At 33.3% G+C, this 21,670-nt stretch overlaps 1 protein-coding gene across 1 annotated transcript; it reads right to left on the minus strand.

The window, feature by feature from the left end:
- Nucleotides 1-13,949: 13,949 nt before the first annotated feature.
- Nucleotides 13,950-16,216, minus strand: LOC131661876 (probable transcriptional regulator RABBIT EARS). The gene is made up of 2 exons (XM_058931521.1): nt 15,176-16,216; nt 13,950-15,092 (listed from the first exon to the last, which is right to left on the minus strand). The coding sequence occupies exons 1-2, from the start codon at nt 15,423-15,425 to the stop codon at nt 14,653-14,655; spliced, it is 690 nt and encodes a 229-aa protein (XP_058787504.1). The 5' UTR covers nt 15,426-16,216; the 3' UTR covers nt 13,950-14,652.
- Nucleotides 16,217-21,670: the final 5,454 nt, after the last annotated feature.

Genomic DNA, 21,670 nt, shown 5'->3' on the forward strand with positions numbered 1-21,670 from the left:
TTTAAACCTCGGAGAACAACCTTGTGCATTTCAACATACGGCTCAACCTAAATCTCGTTGTGCAGAACATACAAATGCACTTGATCCCGCTCGACCATTGATACTGTCACAACTTCATTTCCAATTAGCCTTTTTCCTTCTTTTTTTTCGACAATATGAGATTTGGGGAGTCCAATTGATTGAACATTTGACAGATATTCAGTACAAAACTCAACCGCTTCTTCAACAACGTATCGTTCGGCAATACAACCCTCCGGTCGACTTTTGTTTTTCACGTACCCTTTTAATATTTTTATATAACGTTCAGCAGGGTACATCCATCTCATATAAGCTTGTCCGCACAATTGTGTCTCTTTCACAAGATGAACGACTAGATGAACCATTATGTCAAAAAACGAGGGAGGAAAATACATTTCAAGATCACATAGAGTAAAAACTATCTCTTTTTGCAATGTTGGTAAGATCGCGGGATCGATCACCTTACTGCAAATTGACTTGAAGAAAAAACACAGTTTAGTTATTGCGCTTCTTACTTTTTTTTGGCAGAATAGAACGTATACCTATTGGTAGAAAATGTTCCATTATAACATGGCAATCATACGTCTTTAAACTCTTTAACTTGAGGTCTTTCATGGACACAAGTCTTCTAATATCTTATGAGTAGCCTTCTGGAACTTTAACTTCACTGAGGAACTTACATAATGTTTTCTTCTCCTTTCTAGATAGAGTGTAAACAGCAGGTGGAAGATATGTTCGTCTTCCTTTCGTCACGGGTCCCAATTCAGTTCTCATTCCCATGTTTACCATGTCCTTCCTTATGTTAAGGCCATCCTTAGACTTTCCTTGTATATTGAGTAACGTACCTATAACGCTGTCAAATACATTTTTTCCAATATGCATAACATCGAGGAAATGTCTTACGTACAACGACTTCCAATATGGAAGTTCAAAAAAAAATTGACCTCTTCTTCCACCCACCCTTGACAAGTAAATGTGCAAAAGGCTTGCCAAACTGAGTGCTCACATCTTTCACCTTTTCAAAAATTTGATCACCTGTCAAAAAAGGCGGGGATGTACGTTGTTCGGCCTTTCTATTGAATGCTTTTCTCCATCCACGGTAGTGATGATTAGAATTTAAGAATCTACGATGACTGAGAAAGACATTCTTCTGACAATGATCCAATCGTGTCGTATCGGTTTCATCTTCACAAACAGGACACGCTTTTTTACCTTTATTGTTGTACCCTGATAGATTTCCGTATGCTGGAAAATCATTAATTGTTCCAAACAACATCGCCCTCAAGTTGAAACTTTCTTTCCTATACCCTTCGTAAACCTCCACACCATTCTCCCACAAAAACTTTAAATCTTCGATTAAGGGTGCCAAGTATACATCTATGCCATTCCCTGGTTGTTTAGGCCCAGAAGTTAACATAGATAACATCATGTACTTACGCTTCATACATAGCCACAGAGGTAGGTTATAAATCATAAGAATCACAGGCCAGGTGCTATGCGAGATACTTTGAATACCACGCGGGTTCATTCCATCAATAGACAATGACAAGCGAAGGTTTCTTGCTTCTTTTCCAAATTCAGGATAATCATTATCAACTTTCATCCACTATGGTGAGTCTGCCGGATGTCGCAACTTTCCATCAATAATTCTTTCATCTGCATGCCAAGTTAAGTGTCTTGAATCGGTTTCACTACGATACATGCGTCTAAATCTCGGAATTATAGGAAAATACCATAAGACTTTTTCCGGAGACAACTTTTTCTTATATCGAGGGGCACCGCATTTAGGACACTCATTCAATGCTGCATACTCGTTTCGAAACAAAACGCAATCGTTTGGACATGCATGTATCTTATCATAGCTCATGCCAATAGAGGACAACATCTTTTTGGCCTCATACGTTCGATCGGGAAGAACATTATCCTCTGGTAGCATATCTTTCATAAGGGCTAATAACTTTGTGAAACTTTTATCCGACCATCCACTGTCCGCCTTTAAGTTGTACAACTTTAGCACCGCAGACAATCTTGTGAATTTTGTACAACCATCATACAACGGTTTCTCTGCATCGCTTACCAACCTCTCGAACATTTTGGGACAATCCTCAAGATCTTCTTCAAGCGCTTCTGCAATCTCTTCGACTCGATCATAATCGTATGTGTCTGTGCAATCGTCGTTTGAAGCATACGTCGTATTAAACCTCGATTCAACATTCCCGTTACTTTTCTCACCATGCAAATTCCAACATGTATAACTTCTATCAATTCCAAACCGTAGTAAATGTGATGCCAACTGATCCCCGTCAACCTGACCCCCATAACAACAACCCAAGCAAGGACACGTCATTCGAATCGGGTCTTCAGCATGCGCAACCGCAAACTTAACGAATTCCATACCCCTTTCTCGTAATCTTTCGACAATCGGTTTGAATGCATCCATGTCTTATCCATTTCTTAATTAAGCTAAACAGAAACAACTAATTATTAAGGCACAAAACGGTATAATGCGTTTCTGTCAAAACGCAAAGTATACACGGAATGAGTCCGAAGCAATAAAATGCAACATATTACTTTGGCGAGAGAGAACAATTAATTACCTGTATAGAAAGTAAGCAACTTCTAGACCCACACTATGTAAGATTCTTGAAAACGATCAAACTTTCACTCTTCACAAGTAACCCCTATCTAGTAAAGATATTCCTGAAAAATATAAAATAAAAAAGTTAATTGAAGAGTATAAAATGACATGGATAGCTGAGACAGGAGTTAACTGAAGAGTATAAAATCACAAATAACCACTATCTAGAAAATATATTCCTAAAGGGTTTGGTCATTTTAAAGGTTCTTAAATTTAGTGTATTTGAATTTGGGATTAATATTTTGGTTACTGTAATAGCTGAGACAGGAGTTTTCCTCTTTCTAAAATTTTGTTTTTGATAAGATTTTGAGTATTTATATCTTGTATCATTGAATGGTTTTTAATTGCTTAGCAAGGTTGAATCTCTTATACAGCTTTTATGCTCTCTTCTCACTTCATGTCTATTTACTTCTGTAGTCTTTGTAGCACATTTATATTGATATGCATATATTATTTAACTGCATTTGAGGTTTCCCTCATAATAACTAGTACAATTCACTCCTAAACTTATTTTAGTGAGTGGTGTCACTACCCGAAAGCCCTTAGTCTTACTTTTACAATCCATATGATGAACTGCATATGATGAAGTTGATCGAAATGTTGTTTATTTATTTTATTGTTCATACATCATTACAATTGGTAAATTGTTTTTAATGCTGTTATTTTATATTTTCTTATAATACCTTTAAGAACTACAGAAATACCGCAATCCCTAATCCCAGTCAAGAACTAATCCCAGTCAATCCCTAAATAACCCCCATTACATCATAATTAGCATACAGAATCAGCATACAATCGTAAATGAAGAATTGACATGAAAATGGAAAAACCTGTACGTTTCTTCAGAATCAATATCTCCTTCGTCTTCTCTCCTTGACTTCTTCTGTGCGCGAGTTGTGGGAGATTGGTTTCTGCAGATTCGAAGTGAGGGCGATGACGGTTGAATGCGTGAATGCGTGAAGTTTGCAGATTCGAAGTTGAATGCGTGAAGTTTGCAGTTTGCAACGATGGCAGTGAAAGATTTTCTGAGTTTTCTGGGCAGCGATGGCAGAGAAAGAGGAATTAGGGATTATGAAACGCGTTAGTATAATTTTGTTTTTAAAATTTTAATTTTAAAAAGGCTATGACAGCGCTTTTGAAAAGCGCCTTCGCACCCATGCCTTTACCAGCGCTTTTTAGGGTAAAAGCGCTTCCGTAGCCTTACACCTATAGCAACGCTTTTAAAAGCGCTTTCATAACCCCTCTATAAGAGCGCTTTTGAAAAGCGCTTTCGTACCCATGCCTTTACCAGCGCTTTTTGAAAGCGCTTTCGTAACCCCCCCTTTAAGAGCGCTTTTTTCCGTGTTTTTTAATTTTGTTTTTAGCGAAACATATAGCAGGACTTTTTCCTAAAAGCGCTTTCGTAGGGGTGCTGCTAAAAGACAAATTTGGCATAGTGATAGCAAGAAGTAATACTATTTCGAAAGAGTTAAAAAGTAAATAATTTGTATAAATTGATTATGTATTTTATCGGATGACAATGTATACATATATACAATAGTTTTTTGGTCATCAAGATATAAGAATTATGTTAACCATAATGATAGTGTTCCAATATAGGAACTAATAATACTAGTAGATGACTTGTAAATTACAGATCTGTACAATCAATTCCATAATCTGTCAATGATATGATCCCACAATCATGAGATATTGTCTAATTCATCTCTTCAAACTGATGTGAGGGAATCACGTCAAGTTTGTCGGTATGTTGACTGAATCATGTGTGGCTCAATAGTTTATAAGTGAGGCAACTAACAATCTAATATGTTGCGGCAACATATGCTCCAACAATTTTATTTTGTAATACTTGATCTTTAATGTAGTGAAATTTTAATGTAATTTAAACGTGTGTGCATAATTGCATTAGAAGTTAATGCATTGGCACTTAAGTTGCCACACCATAGAATATATTTTCTAGGTAATAGATGTTTGAGCTAAGTGAGTAGTGACCGAGTCCATGTTATTTTAGCAGCTAAATCAGCCAGGGCCCTGTACTCTGATTATGTACTTCATATTGAAACCGCTTTTTGTTTTCTTGAGGACTAAGAAACTTGTGTTTCACCAAGAAAGACACATTGACCAACCATAGACTTTTTGTCATTGACACTAGTAGCCAAATTTGTATATGGGAATCATGCTAAGTCCAAGTTAGTGGATGGACCAATGTGCAAGCAATGATTGATAGTGCCTTTGAGACACCTTAGGATTCTTTTTATCCCTTACTAATGATCAATACTTGGTGAACAGATGTACTGACTGAGTTTATTTATAGAAAAGGCTATGATAGGCCTTGTGTTTGTCAAGTATTGAAATCCTCTTCCTATAGACTGTCTAAACACAATTGGATCTTGCATTTCTTTCTCCCACAAATGTGAACTGCTTCCATGTGATCATATGTGTTGGACAAGAGACATTCTCCACGTGGAATTACTCTATCAATTCACATATACACTTAGAGTGTGTTTGGATGGAGCATTTTAATGAGGGAAAGTAATTTTTTGAGGGAATTGAAAATGATTTGACCAAAATCCATTGTTTGGATGAAAAATATGGAGAATTGTTAAAATGATGTAAATTTATGAAGTATTTTAATCAAGTTAAATTTAAAGAATTTCAAATGACACCAAAAAGTAAAGAATTTGAAATTGCTCCATAACTTGAGTGTTAAATTATTTATTATTAATTTTTCTAAATTTACAAAATAGTCCAATATTTTATTAAAATTATAAATTTATCCCAAAAAATTTCATAAAATTGCAAATAAGTCCTTAAAAATTTTCAAAATTTACAAAATGGTCCCTTAAAATTTTCAAAAATTGCAAATTAGTCCCTATTTTTTATATTTCAAATTTGACCCAAAAGTTTTAAAATTGATGAAAATGACCAAAAAAATTTAACAATGAATCATTTCAATACTTCATCCAAACAAAAGAATTTAAAATTGAATGAATTTCAATTGAATCATTTAAATTGCTTAGAATTTTAAATTTCTTGAAAATTCTTAATTGCCTCATCCAAACACACTCTTAGACTATTTGAAATGCATGCCGCTTACATCTCTATGAACCTATATTCGTATAAAATAGTGCAAGTCATCTATATATTTTATTGAAAAATACAACATTGAGATGCTTGATGAAGGCCCGAAGAAATTTTTTGTTGCTTACTACGACAATGATAACATCAACATATATGAAGGAAGTAAGTAATATGATCTTTACCATTGAGGATGAACATAGATGAATCACTTTTAGTATTTTGAAAAACCCCAATGAAGTAGTGCATTTTTGGGCTATAAAATCCTCCTCGTGGTGTCTGTTTCAGTCCATATATTGCTTTAGAAAATTTGAATATGTGTTTTGGCTTGGTTGAGTCTATATATTCTTCTGATCGATGCATGAATATTGTTTCTTTGAGATGGACATTTAGGAAAGCATTGTTGATGTCTAGTTGCTTTATTTCCTAGTTGAGATGGAGTGCAATTGAGAGAATGATCCTGACGGTACTACTACTAGACGTATTTTCCTCCTTTCTTGGCCTTGATAGGGTACTAATGTCAAAGTGTGATTACACGTCATTTCTTCAAATTCAGTATGCATAACTTCTTTCCATAAAGCTTTTATAAGACCTCCATTAGTAGTAACAGGTTCTAAGGTGTCTATGCAGGTCTTAGTTAGCCCAATGTAAAGTATCTTTGGCTTGTGAATACTTTCTTTACTCCTGATACACACTAAGTAGTTGCTGGTGATGTCATTGCTTATGTGATTTGAGCCTAGTTCAATAGTATTTTGTTGATCCATGCCTAATGTATTTGTTTGGTTTCTGGACTAATGTATTGTGCTATTTTATGGTGAGGTATTGATCGCTTCATCCGTTCTAGTGTCTGCATCTTGAAGATCTTCAATCTAGACAATAGTTTCTTCTTTTCCTTTTAGGTTAATGTCATCTAGAGGTACTTCTTCACTAACTGGTGTAGTGGTATTAATCTGGACATTAAGCTTTCACCACGAAGACTAAAAACCCGATGGTATATGTAATGGGAACGTCTTGTTTTTTTTCAAAAAAATTAATCGGTTACCTTGGTTTTATCAAAAACCGACATAAATATATGCTTAGGGTTTATGGTTCAATTTGCAGCTCTTGCAATTTTTTGTTTTATTTAGAAACAAAAAGGCGCCTTTATTTTTTAATAGATTTTACATCGAATATGTTACCTCGGTTTTCTTTAAAACTGAGATAAAAATTCTCTAATTTTTTTATTCTTTTTGGAACCAAAAAAGCTCATTTATTTTTTATAGATTTTATATCAGATATGTTACCTCGGTTTTTAGTAAAACCACGATAAATACTCTTTATATTTTTTATTCCCTTAGTGTCTACCTCATTCACTTTTCGAGTCAACGAAAGAACTCTCTCACCATTATTCTCCAATGAGGACGGAAGCCTTAGAGAACGAAAACTTCTTCTCCAACCAACGAAATATATCTCTCACCATTATTCTCCAAGGAGGACAAAAGCCCTAGTGAAGGAAAAAATTCTCTCACCATTATTCTCCGGTATGTTATGCTTGTTTTTCTTGTTATTCTCCATTACTGTTGTTCTTGTTGTTGGCTGTGTACTATTTTTATTTTATTTTAAGAAGCTTTATGTGATTATGGATCGTAGTCTAATGAAAGCCAATATATTAAGTAAAGAGTATGAGAATAAAGTGATACAATTTCTTGATTTCACGAAAAAAAATCGTCCTGACAATAATGAAATTTTTTGGTGTCCTTGTAAAAAATATTATAATACGAAAAAACATACAAGGGATGTTATATTCAATCATTGTGGTTATGATGAAATTATTCAAAATTACACGAAATGGGTATGGCATGGTGAAGGGACGGAAAAGAGACTTCTGTCACGTACAGTTGAAGATGAAGAATTTATGAATGATACTCTAGAAGAGATGATTTATGATATTGTAGTCGATGCTTTCAAGAAAGCTAATGTAGTAGATACTTTGCAAAGAGACATGGAAGATTCGTTATATCCCGGATGTAAAAGTTTTACAAGATTGTCAGTTGTGTTAAGACTATTTAATCATAAGGAAATATGTGGGTGGATGGATAAAAGTTTCACTTAATTTCTTGAATTGTTGAAAGAAATGCTTACCGAAGGTATTACATTGTCGAACCGTACTTATGAGGTCAAGAAGATATTGTTCCCAATGGATTTGGACCATGTCAAAATACATGCACGGTTGATTGCATCTTATATAGGAAAGAGTTTGAAAATTTGAAGGAGCGATCGAGGTGTGGGGAGTCACGCTACAAGCATAAGGACAATGGTGTCGATGGCAATGATGGTGTAACTAGAAAGAGTGTTCTTGCCAAGGTGATGTGGTATCTACCGATAATTCCAAGGTTCAAGAGATTGTTTGCTAATGTTAGTGATATAAAGAATACTAGATAGCATGCAGCTGAAAGAGCATGTGATGGAAAAATTCTCCATGTAGATGATTAAGTGCAATGGAGAAAATTGATTCCTTGTTTCTAGATTTTACCCTTGAAACAAGGAACCTTAGGCTCGAACCTGCCACTGATGAAATGAACCCTTTTGGTAATTTGAGTACTAACCATGCGTCATGGCCTGTACTTCTCATAATTTACAACCTATCTCCATGGTTGTGCATGAAGCGCAAGTATATGATGCTATCGATGATGATTTCACATTCAAAACAACCATGGAATGACATAGATGTTTACTTTACACCATTGATGGAAGTTTTAAGAATTTTGTGGGAGGAAGGTGTTAATGTTGTTGATGCGTATACAAGTGATAACTTTAAGTTGTGTGCCATGTTGTTTTGCATAATCAATGACATTCATGCATATGGAATTTGTCTGAGTACAACGTCAAGGGACATAAAGTGTGTCATATATGTGAAGTTGGTACATGTCACCACCAATTAAAAAATGGAAAAGAGACATTTTATCTTGGGCATTAAAAATTTCTAAGACCTAATCATCCATATCATAGATTGCGGAAGGCTTTTAATTTAGAGCAAGAGTTTGATATTGCTCCAAAGCCCTTAATCGAGAAGAAAATTTATAAAAGACAACAATACATTAATTTTGTTTTTGCAAAGAAACAAAAGAAGCTCTTAGAGAAAAATATTTGGAAAAAGAGGCCAGTATTCGTTGATCTTCCATACTAGTCTAGTCTTGATGTACGACATTGTCTTGATGTGATCCATGTGGAAAAAAATGTATGTGATAATTTGATTGGAACACTTCTCAAACATTAAAGGCAAGAAAAAAAGATACTAAGAAATCCTGTGAAGATATGGCTGTGATGGGTATACGACAAGAGTTAGCACCAAAATAAGTAGGAAATAAAACCGATTTTCCCCTAACATGTCACACTCAGTCTAAAAATGAAGAAAAAAGTTTTTGTGATTGTTTGTAGAGTATCAAAGTTCCCCAATGGTACTCATCAAATGTGAAGAAACTTGTGTCAGAGAATGATCACAAATTAGTTGGCTTAAAATCTCATGATTGTCATGTCTTGATGCAACAACTTCTTCCAGTGTCTATCCATGGCATTTTACCAAGAAATGTGAGGGTAATTATAACTAGATTATGCTTATTCCTCAATGCTATATGTAGTAAAGTTATTGATCCTGGAAATTTTGATGACTTCGAACAAGAATATGCAATTATCTTGTGCCAATTAGAGATGTTTTTTTCTCTGTCATTCTTTGACATTATGGTTCACTTAGTTGTTCATCTAGTAAGAGAGATTATAATTTGTGGTCCAATTTATTTACGGTGGATTTATCAGGTAGAGCGTTACATGAATAGTTTTTAAAGAGTATACAAAGAATCATCACCATTCAGAAGCTTCGATTGTAGAAAGGTACATCACAAAATAAGCTATTGAGTTTTGTACAAACTATTTGTCAGAAGCGAACTTTATAGGAAAGTTCCTGAGTCTCGTCATGATGGATTTTATGATGGTAGTGGTGTTCAAGGTTTAAATGTTAAGACATTTGATCAAAGAGTAGTTCTTCAAGCACATTTGTATATATTGAACAACCTTAGTGAAGTTCAACCTTACTTGACTAGTCACAAAAGTCTTATATAGGAAAAATTCCCCCGTAGGAATGAAAAATGGTTGTTAACAGAGCATAACAAAACTTTCATAACTTGATTTAATGAAAGCATTTCTAAAGAGAGTAATGCATCAGATACTTGCAAATGGCTGCCATGTATGCTTAATTTTAATGAAATTACTTGGAGTTCCTACAACATTAGTAAATATTTATTCTATACAAAATCAAAAAATGACTGTAGCACCATACAAAATAGTGGGGTTATGGTTAAGGCTGAATCCATGTACTTTTCTAGTTCCAAAGATAACAATCCTGTACTAGCATCTAGAGCATACTTTGGGGTCATTGAGGTGATTTTGAAGATTGACTATGTTTCTTTTAAAGTGTCATTATTTAAGTGCAAGCGGATTGAGAATAACACTGGTGTAGAAACCAATGAATTAGGCGGGTTGATATTCGAAAGGCAACTTATAAGAATGACCCATTCATCATGGGAACCCAAGTCAAACAAGTTTTTATGTCACTGATCCTTCTAACACTAGATGGTCAATTATTCTTCAACGAAAACATCTTCCCATTAATACTGATGAAAATCAAGATTTTAACTATGAGACGCCTTGTTTAGCAACACATGTACGTCAATCATCTGAAGAAAATTATTTAGATGATGTGCATGCCATTAGTCGTGATCATAAAGAGGGGATATGGAAAAAATAATAAGTAAAGTTTTTAGCTATTGCTTTTGTTTGTTAATCATTTGGTTATTGCTTTTGTTGGTTAATCATTTGTTTTAGTTTTGATGTAACATTATAAAGTGTGTGTCATTTTGGGTTTGCATTTGGTGTAATCAATAAATATTTGTGATACAATGTTTCAAATTGAGAAATTGGAAAAATGTAGAATGTTTCTGTTTCAGGAATCTGTAAAATATGGTTCTATATTTTGTAATATGGTTCTATAATACAGGTGCAAACGACAGTACCAAAAAAAATTTAATCCCTCGGTTTTACCATAAAACTGAGCTAACAACATTGAGATATTACCTCGGTTCTACAAAACACCGAGTGCAAATATTGGGTGCACCATCCATTTTTGAAAATAATAAAACTGTAGATATTGGGGATCAAACCCGCGTGCAGATAACTTTACCCCTCGGAGTTTAAATAACCTAGGTCTTAAGTGGTAGCTTTTCATGATGCCCTTTGTTACCTCGCTTCCGTAGCCGAGGTCAATTGTATTTCACGTTCGATGTTAGATGTGTTTTTTGTAGTAGTGAGAGAGAGAGAGAGAGAGAGAGAGAGAGAGAGATAAAGTTCTACGTACTTCTCTGCTACTTACATTTATTATTATTACTACTCCACTAATCTATTTCTACATCTCTCCATAATTTTCTTTGGACTATACCATTAATACCAACAAATGGGCCTAACACTTTATTAGTCCAATGGATCAAATTAAGTTTATAATCCAACCCCACCACTGTCTTAAACTTGATTTTCCCATAAAATTTATTCCTTATCTTGAATTCTTTATCTTTGTATCATTTCACCTTGTTTCTCAATAGTTACTCGATTTACCCTTCTTCCTCGAGGACTCCATCCAAAGAAGCACACTCCACACATATCTGATGAATTCTTATCTTATGCTTAAATCTTGGAGAAATTATGATATCCATACGGACTACAAAAAACAAAACTCCTTATTATAGTCGATCTTAGCGTTATTAATGCAGTCTTTTTTTGCTAGTCTTGTCCAATATCTTTTGACTTTTCTCTTGAAATTCCTACTTGACATGCAAATTTTATTCCCACTCCTAGCATGATGCTCTTTCAAAAGTGAAAAGAGGTCCCATGAATCCTTCTTCTACATGGATTTTCTTTCCCTTTCCATTTCTTTTTTTGTTCTCTAATCTTTTAGAGTTTCTTCAAAACTCATTGATTCATAATTTGCAGAAAGATAATAATGTGGGATTGTTTGTACCTTCAATTTCTTCATAGAGATATTTAATCCTTCCCGATGATAATGCCTATGCATTTTCATAGATATCTTGCAGATTTTGAGTATGTTTCATGTTCCTTTCGTCTGTATTGTCTTCAAAAATGGATGACATTGGTGAGCGAGACTCTTGTTGAATATCTCTAAATGTCTCTTCCTCAAATTCTGGAAAGAGACTATATTCCTTTCAGTGAGTACCAAATTTTCATTCTTCTTCTTCATCAAAGACCACATACCATCTGACTACAATATTGTTATTGTTTAGGTTGTACAACTGGAAGCCCTTTGAGCTTTGGTCCTAACTGACAAAGATGAATTTCTCACTTTTGTCGTCAAGTTTGGTTCTTTTCTCATTTGTAGTGTGAAAATGAGATACACTCCCGAAGAACCTCAAGTGTGAGATACTAGAATTTTTTCCACTCCATGCTTTTTACGGTGTCTTTCTTAATACACTTCTAGTTTGAGATAGATTTGATAGATATATTACACATGTTACCGCCTCTGCCCAAAGTTCTTTTTGGTAATTTCTAACTTTTGAGCATGCTTTGAGCCTTGTTAAGAATCGTTCTATTTTTTCTTTCTGCAACACCATTTTGTTGGAGGGACGGGTCTTGGAACTAATGTATAACTCCATTATCCTCACATAATTTTTTAAACTCCTTTGAAGTGAATTCACCTCCTCAGTTTGTTCGTATAGCTTTTGTCTCTCAACCACTTTCTTTCTCCTCAATAGCTTTAACTTCTTGAAGGTAGTAAATACTTCTGATTTCTACTTCTAAAAATAAACACAAGTTTTTCTTGACCAATTCATCAAGTTCTACAAACAAGCTCCTTTTTCCACACATATGGTTGCTTGCTCCAATGTCAAGATACCGTGAATTTTCTTGAGTTTCTTCATTATTTCTATTCTCTAGCAATATTGTTTCAAACTTCTCATTCTTTCCTTCCACAAATTTGGTCTTCTCCTCAAGTTTATTCTTGAAATATTTACATTTTGAAGCCTGATGGTCAACCTTTTGACAATTGTAACATTGACTTTGATATTTATGACTCCTAGTGTTTATGTATCCTCTTCCACATCCTCTTATTGAGGTTTTTCCTCTCTCATATCTATTGCTAGTGAAATTTGAAGCTCTTCCAATTACCACGTCCAAAATTTTCTCGACTGCGACCTCGTCCTTGACCTCTACCTCGACTCTGTTGGCATCTCTTATTTCTTTGAGTCTCTTCATTATCCTTTAATTACACCTTGAATATTTTTTACGTGATCTCTTTCTTATTCTTGTGTTTCTCCTTATAAGCTAGTAACGATCTTTGAAGTTTCTCTATTGTCATAGTCTTTCTTCTTCTTGTGTTTCTCGATTGTGACAACAATATACTCAAATCTGAAGTCTAATGAGCGGAGTATCTTCTCTATAATGCTCACATCTTCTAACTTTTCACTATTCCTTTTTAAATTATTTGAAACAGTGATAACTTTTGAAAAATATTCGAAAATAGACCCTAATTATTTAATATATAAGGATTCAAATTCACCTATTAAAGTTTGGAGACACACTGCTATGTCATCACATTTGCAAGATGTTTGGAGCTTCTCCCACGCCTTCTTAGTAGCTGTTGCATTTGAGATTTTTCTCAAACCTATCTTCATCCAATCCCTGGTAGATGGGGAAAAAAGCTTCTTATCTCTCTTTCATGAATCCTTTAAAATATCTTTTTGAGTTTGAGTTAAAGAATCCTTATCTTGTATTTCCTTATAATCTTTTCCAACAACCTTCCAAACATCGCGTGCTCCAAGAAGAGCTTTCATTTTAATACATCAATTATCATAAATACTTCTTTTGAGAAGTGGAACTTGGAAGGATGTTGCTCCATTGTTTTCCATGACCATATAGAGAGCTCTTATAAAAACCTAAGCTCTAATGCCTCCTTAGTGGAAAAGGAAAAGAGCGATATTGAGATTTTGTGACGAATTGAAAGGAGAGACTATTTGAGATAATAATTTCTATTGAAATGATACTTTACAAGTTTGTTTACTAGCTTGGTTTACAAATAATAAGCTCTTGCTATTTATAGCATTCAAGGAAGAGTTCTACATACATCTATAAATTATTCAAGATATTTCATGAGTTATACACACTTCTCTCTACTATTTACATTTATTATTATTATTATTCTATTAATCTACTTCTATATCTCTCTTTCTTTAGACTATACCACTAATACCAACAAATGAACCTAACAATTTATTAATCTAATGGATCAAATCAAATTTATAATCCAACAGAACACTCTTTCCGAACACTCTTTCCTCCCTTTTCTCTAATTAAATTTACTTGCAATTTACTGAAGGCATCAAATATATGGCAATGAAGACATAGTTGAGAACCAGAAAAATAATAGAGAAATATTTTAATATTAAAAAAAAATCAATTTGGTTTACCGGAATATATTTATTTATACATTTCTGTGCCTACCCCTTCATTCTGAAACCCTAGCCTAAAGACTGTCACATGTAACTAGAGATATAGTATAATTTATGCAGATAGATATATAACTGCAAAAAAACTCTAAAATGGAAAATCAAAGTGATCACATTCACATATACATATTCAACAAATAAAATAAGATAAGACTGTCACATGTAACTAGAGGTAGAATTAGTATTCAAGTTAAACATTTCATGAAAAGAATGAAATCTTATCATTCTCTTCAAGGTTTTGATTAGACAAATAATTAAGAAAATATGATGAAGCTAGCTTATAACAACACCTTTCCAGCTAATAAAATAGAAGAGAAAAAGGACAAATTAAAACAGTGACAGTTAATATTCCATTACAATTTATATCTGTCCTATCTGCTAAACTTTCTGTGTTAATTTCCCTAGCCTGAGTTCAAGATCCAAGTCTTCCATTCCAGGCTTAATTCCAACTGCTGACTGAAAAGTTAAACATCTATCATTCAAACATGGCTTCAGCAAGACAGGAAGTGAAGAAGAAACAGAAGCTACTGTCTTTGGTTTTTTATAACTTATGCCTTTGTCCCCACATAAATCATCAGTTTGCAAATTTTGGCCAAACATTGAATTATTTTGTCCCATAGACAAACTTGTTTCAACATAATCATTATAACCATAGCCTTTGAAAATTTGTTCCCTTGCATGAACTAGTAGCCCTTTTGACTCAGAATCATGAAACTCCATGTGGCTATTCGAATTCCCCCATCTAATCGACGTCACGTTGGGCTGAATCTGAAAACAATTTTCTTGTGTAGATGTAGTTGAAACTCTACTTGTTGTGACTGTAAATACAACGTTAGAAAACAATTTAGCTTATAGAAAACTAGTAATTATTTTCATATAATTATAATGAAGATCGACTTACAATCATTAGGGTTGGTAAGAGATTGTTTGAGCCTAGCTCTGTCTCTTCTATGAACATTCATGTGACCACCTAAAGCTTGAGCAGACCTAAACTCTCTTTTACAGAAGTGACATGAGTAAGATCTTGGTGGCCATATACATCCACCAAGTATCCTAGCTGCATCTTCTGCAAAAGCTTTTTCCTCCCAAGAGCTGTTGTTGTTCAAGACTTGTTTCCTTTTCATCCATATCAAATTTTGAGATTCCTCCATCTTGGAAGAAAAAAAAGTGCTTAAAGTATGTAATAAAGCTAATTAACAATGAGATCTAGTTATATGAAACATGACTGGTGTGAGTGAAGTTAAGCTTTATATAATGAAAAAAAATTACTAGAAAGGGAATTGAATTAATTACTATACAGTTGTCTCTATTCTAACTAGGGTTTCATTTGCATGTCCTTTAGAAAAAAAAACTTAATTAAAGAATCTATATAAGATAAGAGAAATAATAAAAAAGAGTAGCTGGAAAGGTGTTGTTATAAGCTTCTGTATCTTGCTTTTAGTACTGAACTTTTTCTGTTGTTTTGTTGCTTGCTTGGTTGCTTGCTACACAGGCTCTTGTGGGGGTCCAATACAATACAACTATTTTGCATGTGCATATATATATATGGTAACGGTTATGATAAAAATAATACTAGTAATATAAACTGTTTATCTGAAGTTTTGCCACCAAGGTCCATATGGTATAATACTGTTAGAGTCTGTTACTACTGTCTGGTAGTGTAACTTCAACTTCAACTATTTGGTATGTACTATGTGTGCCATAATTAAAATCATGTCTATTGTACTATAAACTTGTATCTAGCATTTCTGTTTCACTACAGTTGCTTTTTTGTTATAGTAGTAGTAGTGTAGTACGTAGAAAACGTGTTTACACTCTTTCTTCTGAGCTTGGTAATTTGAATTTAGTGCTCAAGTAAAATAAAGAACAAACTGTGTTGTTTTCTGATCCTAAGCATGCAGGAGACACAATAAACGAATGGCTGAAGGGAAATAAGAAAGTGTCAAGTTATTACTTTCACAACAACAGCAACAAAATAATTCAATTCAATGAATAATGAACAATATTTAAAGTGTTGAAGTTATTCTTTTCTCTGTGGTCCATGAGGAAATGGTATATTAAATATTAATTAAGTTTATTGAGTAGCTAAGTGTCATATTTTAGAGAGTAGTGATTGTATTTTTTCCTTAATCTTGAGCTAACAAGTCAAATTTATGTGTCAAATGACAATTGATTATGGATTTAATCTGTGTGTTGCTTTTTGTATAAGAAATATAGACAGGGTAAAAGAATTCAACTTTGAAAGCTAAACATACCTTTTTTTATAATGTTTAGTCAAGTTAATTAATTTTTTTAATAACACTGAAAAAAATATATTAGGTAGCTCTAGATATAGGATCCTTTTGAGAAAATCACTGAAATTTAAAAAAAAAAAGTTAAAAATGATGTTAAATTTGTTGATAATTGATTTTTTTTTTTATAAAATTATCCTTTAAAAAAATCAGTTTATGTTTTTATAATAACATTATTTTTAAAGTTTTTTTTAAAATTTTTTTTATAGCATTTATTATTGATTAATAAATATAATGTAAATCAATACTTGTTGGGTCGGTAAATTGGATAGGATGGAGGAAGATTGTTTATCGCATTTTATGGATTGACACTTGTTTTTTCGATTTAAAAAGCTTAAGGAAAGTAAGTTAGGAGTAGTTTGGCTAGCCATTTTATGGACGTTATGGTTGGTGAGGAACGGAGTTTGTTTCCGGAATGATGTTTGGAACTTTAACAACACCGCTTGGAATATAAAGCTTTTGGTATGGAAGTGGTCATTTTGCGGGAAAATTACACATTTCAATTATTCTTTTTACGAGTTTAGTAAGGACCTGTTGTTATTTCTCTCATAAGTTTAATTGGTTTGTAATCTATCTTTTTGTCGGGGTTTCTCGTTTCTATGTGTAATCGGGTTGGAAAACCCTTAATTCTCTCTATAAATATATCTTACACACACAAAAAATACTTTTACCTAATCATTATTATAAATTTTTTTTTAAATACATTAAATAACTTATGTCTTTAATTTTTATACAAGTTGGCGGCTATGGGTGTTTAGACTATGGGTGATAATGGATAAGTTTATTTCTTCAAACCAATTTGCATTCTTTAAAGAAAGGTTATTGATTCTTGGTGTCGTGACAGTGAATGTGGTGATTAACTTGGCGAAAAAAGATAGAAAATCATGTCTTGCTTTTAAAGCCGACTTAGAATTATGATTCGGTTAGTTAGAGATTTTTAAATTACATGCTTATCATATTTGAGTTTAATGATAAATGGAGATCTTGTGAGAGCTTGTGTGTTTACTGGAAATCTTGTGATGTTGGTGAGTGGTTTCCCAACCTAAGAGATTAGTATTTTAAGAGTTTTGAAACAAAAGGTGACCCTCCAGTTCCTTGTCTTTTCTTACTTGTGATAGAAGGTCTTAGTGTTTGATAAGTAGAGTTGTTGAGTTAGATTTTCTTTTCGAATTAACGATACGGTTTTCTAGTTTGGTGGTATCTCGTCTTCATTATGCAAATAATATCCTTATCTTAGTTTATCCATCAGTTGAGAATTTGCGGAGTATTAAGGCTATCCTTATGCGTTTTATAGATAGCATTGAGCCTTCAAGTTAATTTTTCTAAGAGTAGCTTGATAGGAATTAATGTAGATCTTGTATTTTTCAATTCAACATCTCCTTTGTAAGCTTCTGTCTATTCCGTTTAAGTATACAGGGTTTCCAGGGATAATTCTCACCTTGAAGCTACTGGGAAATTCTAGTTAGCTTGTTGTCCAAGAGGCTCAATTCTTGAAAGCACATGTATGTTAGTTTGAGGGATTTATTGATCTTCCTTAATCATGTGTTTCATGTTATCTCAATATTTTTTTCTTTCTTTTTTTAATTCTTTTGTCAATGTTTGGAAGAAGATTGTTGGGATCTGTAGAAGGTTCCTTTGGGGAGGTGTAAAGAGAGACTTTAATATCTCTTGGGTCAAGTGGTCTGATGTGTGTAGACATAAGAATAAAGGTAGTTTGGGAGTTAGGGATTTTTGTTTCGTTAACTTAGCACTTTTGGAGAAATAGAGGTGGACGCTACTCTATGGTGCTTTTGGGTTTCTGTTATGCTTCCTCTTGGTGGAAATGAGGGTCTCTCATAGGGTCCAAAGAAGAAAACCGCTCTAATTTGTCTGCGGATGATACCTTTAAGAAAATGGGACCGGGTCTTTAGATTTTTTTCTGGGAGGATCCTTGGGCTGGACAAATCCCTATAAAGATTAGATTTCATAGACTTGTTACCATTAACCTAAGGATATTTTTGGAGAGATGGGTCGGCGGGTAGATGTGGATCTTATTTGGTATTTGAGGTGAAAGAGAATTTCTTCGTTCATGAGGAACTAGTAGTCGTAAATCTACTTTCTATCCTCCAAGGCTTCACTCTTTCCCTAGATAAAATTAAATGATGTTGGAATCACACTAGGGATAGTGTCTTTACGATTAATGCCTCTTCTTATCAAAATCAAATGGATATTATAATAATTCTCCAACCTTATCTTATCCGGTTAAAAATGGATCCTACCCTTCAATAAGATTAGTTGCACTCCATCTAGTGTGGTGGTTTTTTCTTAACAACTCTGGCAAGACATGTTCCCTTCTAAAGAGAACTTGTTTAAGCAGAGGGTGATAGTTGCTCTAGTTGGGTTCTCTTGTCTCTTTAGTGGGAGTCTGGTTGAGTCAGTTTCTCATATATTTGTTGCTTTTGAAATAGAATTCGTCTGTGTAATGTAGAATCTTTAAATGGTTGAGGTGGTAGATGGTTCTCCCTAGGAATTATTTGCTTTTTTTTAGTTTATTCTCTCTTTAGGTGGTAGGGTCGAGGTTAGGGGTACCTTTATGATTTGGCATGCTACTGTTTGGACTATTTGGAGTGTTCGTGATGAAACAATAAGAGAATATATTATTGACGAAACTGATTTATTGTTTTTTTAATAAAATTAAATGACAGCTTTCACTACTACAAAACGCATAAACAACAACGCCATGGTCACCACGGTTCTTCACTACACCGTGGTGACATCTCTAAAATAAGGCGCTACCATATTATTTTTGTTTTTTGATTAAAAATTAATTGTATATAACAATGGTTGAGCACCCAATCATGGTAAAACCATAAAGCTTTCATGAGTTCGAACCTCTGTGTCATCATATATATTATTCCTTTAATGTTAAGGTGCGTCATTTCTTTTTTATTTATTTTTAAATAAAAACTTAAAGGGATATGACTACGGTTGGTACGTTCCACCGTTTGGATATATTTATAATATATAAATACTTATCAATACGCTTGGTAGATAACCGTTGTGAAATAATTTATTCATATATAAGCGAATTAACTCTAACTTATTCACAGTGAAACCCTAACACCCATTTTTTCTCTTCTACTTCACCATTAGCCGTGAATCTCATGCTTCATACGTTAAGATATTCTTCTTCTTACATCTTATTTTTAGATAGTTCCTCATTATCTCGTTTGTTGCATATTGTTTTTGTTGATTAATTATTCTCATTTTTTCAGATTCGTCTTCACTACCTTAACAAAGATCATACTTTGGCTACGGTACATATTATTTGTGTAGCTATGGGAAAAAGTACAAGAAGCATGAAGTTATGATAAAAACTTCATCCACCTTGTACTTCTTCTTCACAACTTTACAAACAAGATGTTTTTCATACTCTGTTGAAAAATAAATTTGCGTTTTCACATGTTACTTCATTCAACAAGAACAACACATTTTAGTTAATGAACAAACAGCGGTAGCAAACTTCTTGTTGTTTCTTCATTCAACAAGAACAACACATTTTAGTTAATGAAGAAACAACAGCGGCAACAAACTTCATCTAGTTTGAGATACAATGAGAAGAAATATATGAAGTATGAAGCTGTTGTGTAAGATTATTCCTCCCTATATTTCTTTTTCATTACTTCATAAACTAGATGAACTTCAGAATTGATTCCTATTCCACAATTAGTTTCAATAAAAGGTGCGTCCTGGAAATTTATAATATATCTTTTTCATTGCTCACAAATTTATAATATATGGTTCTGTTGTATGATGTTGTTTGAGTTTATTATATTGTATGTAGATTGTTTGTTTCTATAAAAGGTGCGTCCTAAAATGTATGTTTTTTATACATGTATTTTGTTGTGTTGTTGTATGTTGTTGTTGTTGACAAATGTTCTGATCAAAACAAGAATACGACATTGCTAAGTCACAAGAAAGAGGCTTCTTGTGACTTACCAATGTTTTGTTCATTAAATTCTTATACAGGTTGAGAGTAGATGAAGTATAGTTTATTATATGCTATGTAGATTGTTTGTTTCATTAACATTTCACTGAAAAATACATTCATTTAAATTGATATAGAAACTTATAATCAGAAAATTAAGTCATATTTGAAAACCAACTTTTATAAATAAATATTTTTCAGATTGCTTGCATCTCATAATTTATTTCACGTCCTTTAACATTTAGAATGTGATTCAATAACCTGATTCCTTTAATACATCGATATCTTCTCTTATAGTTTAATTTGAGTAAAATCTAATTATTGACTGAGTCTACCTCATTGTCGTCACTTATCATCGTGATTGTTATGATGATAAATTATCATAACAATTACGATGATAAGCAACGACAATGAGGTATCCTAGTCAATAAATTGATATTGTTCAAATTAAACTAGAATTGAAGGAATCGATGCAATGAAGGAACTATACCATTGAACCACATTTTATGTGTTAAAGAGCAGGAAATGAATGGTGAGAGGCATGCAATTAGGAAAACACTTCTTCATCAATTTGAATGGTTGTATTTCTTTAATGAGGTGTACGAAAAAACAAGCAATCTACGTAGTATATAATAAACTATGGATACTTAACACAACGGTTATCTAATAAACCATGGGTACTTAACACAACGGTTATCTAATGTAACCGTGATGAATTGTGTTCTAAAATGTCGCTGTTGAAAATTGAACCAGGGACCTCTAGGTCTATCACAACAATTGATTTAACTAATAGTTGTGATAGCGTGCATACTTTCCAATATACTAAAATGGTTCCAGAACTGTGATAGAAAGTAACGCATTTACGACAACATTCTACATAACAACGCTTGAATCCCATGAGTATATGTATTTTCCATAGTAGTATTTCAATGTATTTAATTTAAATAACTGTTTTTTATTTTGTATTGTAATTTAATTAACATTTCATCAATTAAACTATTTATCTAAAACATTCTCATTTTATATATATATATTTTTTTTTTTTTTTTTGGTACAATGGAGGGCCTAAGCCCAAACAAGAAAAACACTAAACGGGATCAACAAAAATCCCACTGATCCCTAACGAATCCGCTGCCAA

The sequence above is a fragment of the Vicia villosa genome, linkage group LG3 (genome assembly GCF_029867415.1).
Source record: "Vicia villosa cultivar HV-30 ecotype Madison, WI linkage group LG3, Vvil1.0, whole genome shotgun sequence".
Taxonomy (NCBI): Eukaryota; Viridiplantae; Streptophyta; class Magnoliopsida; order Fabales; family Fabaceae; genus Vicia; species Vicia villosa.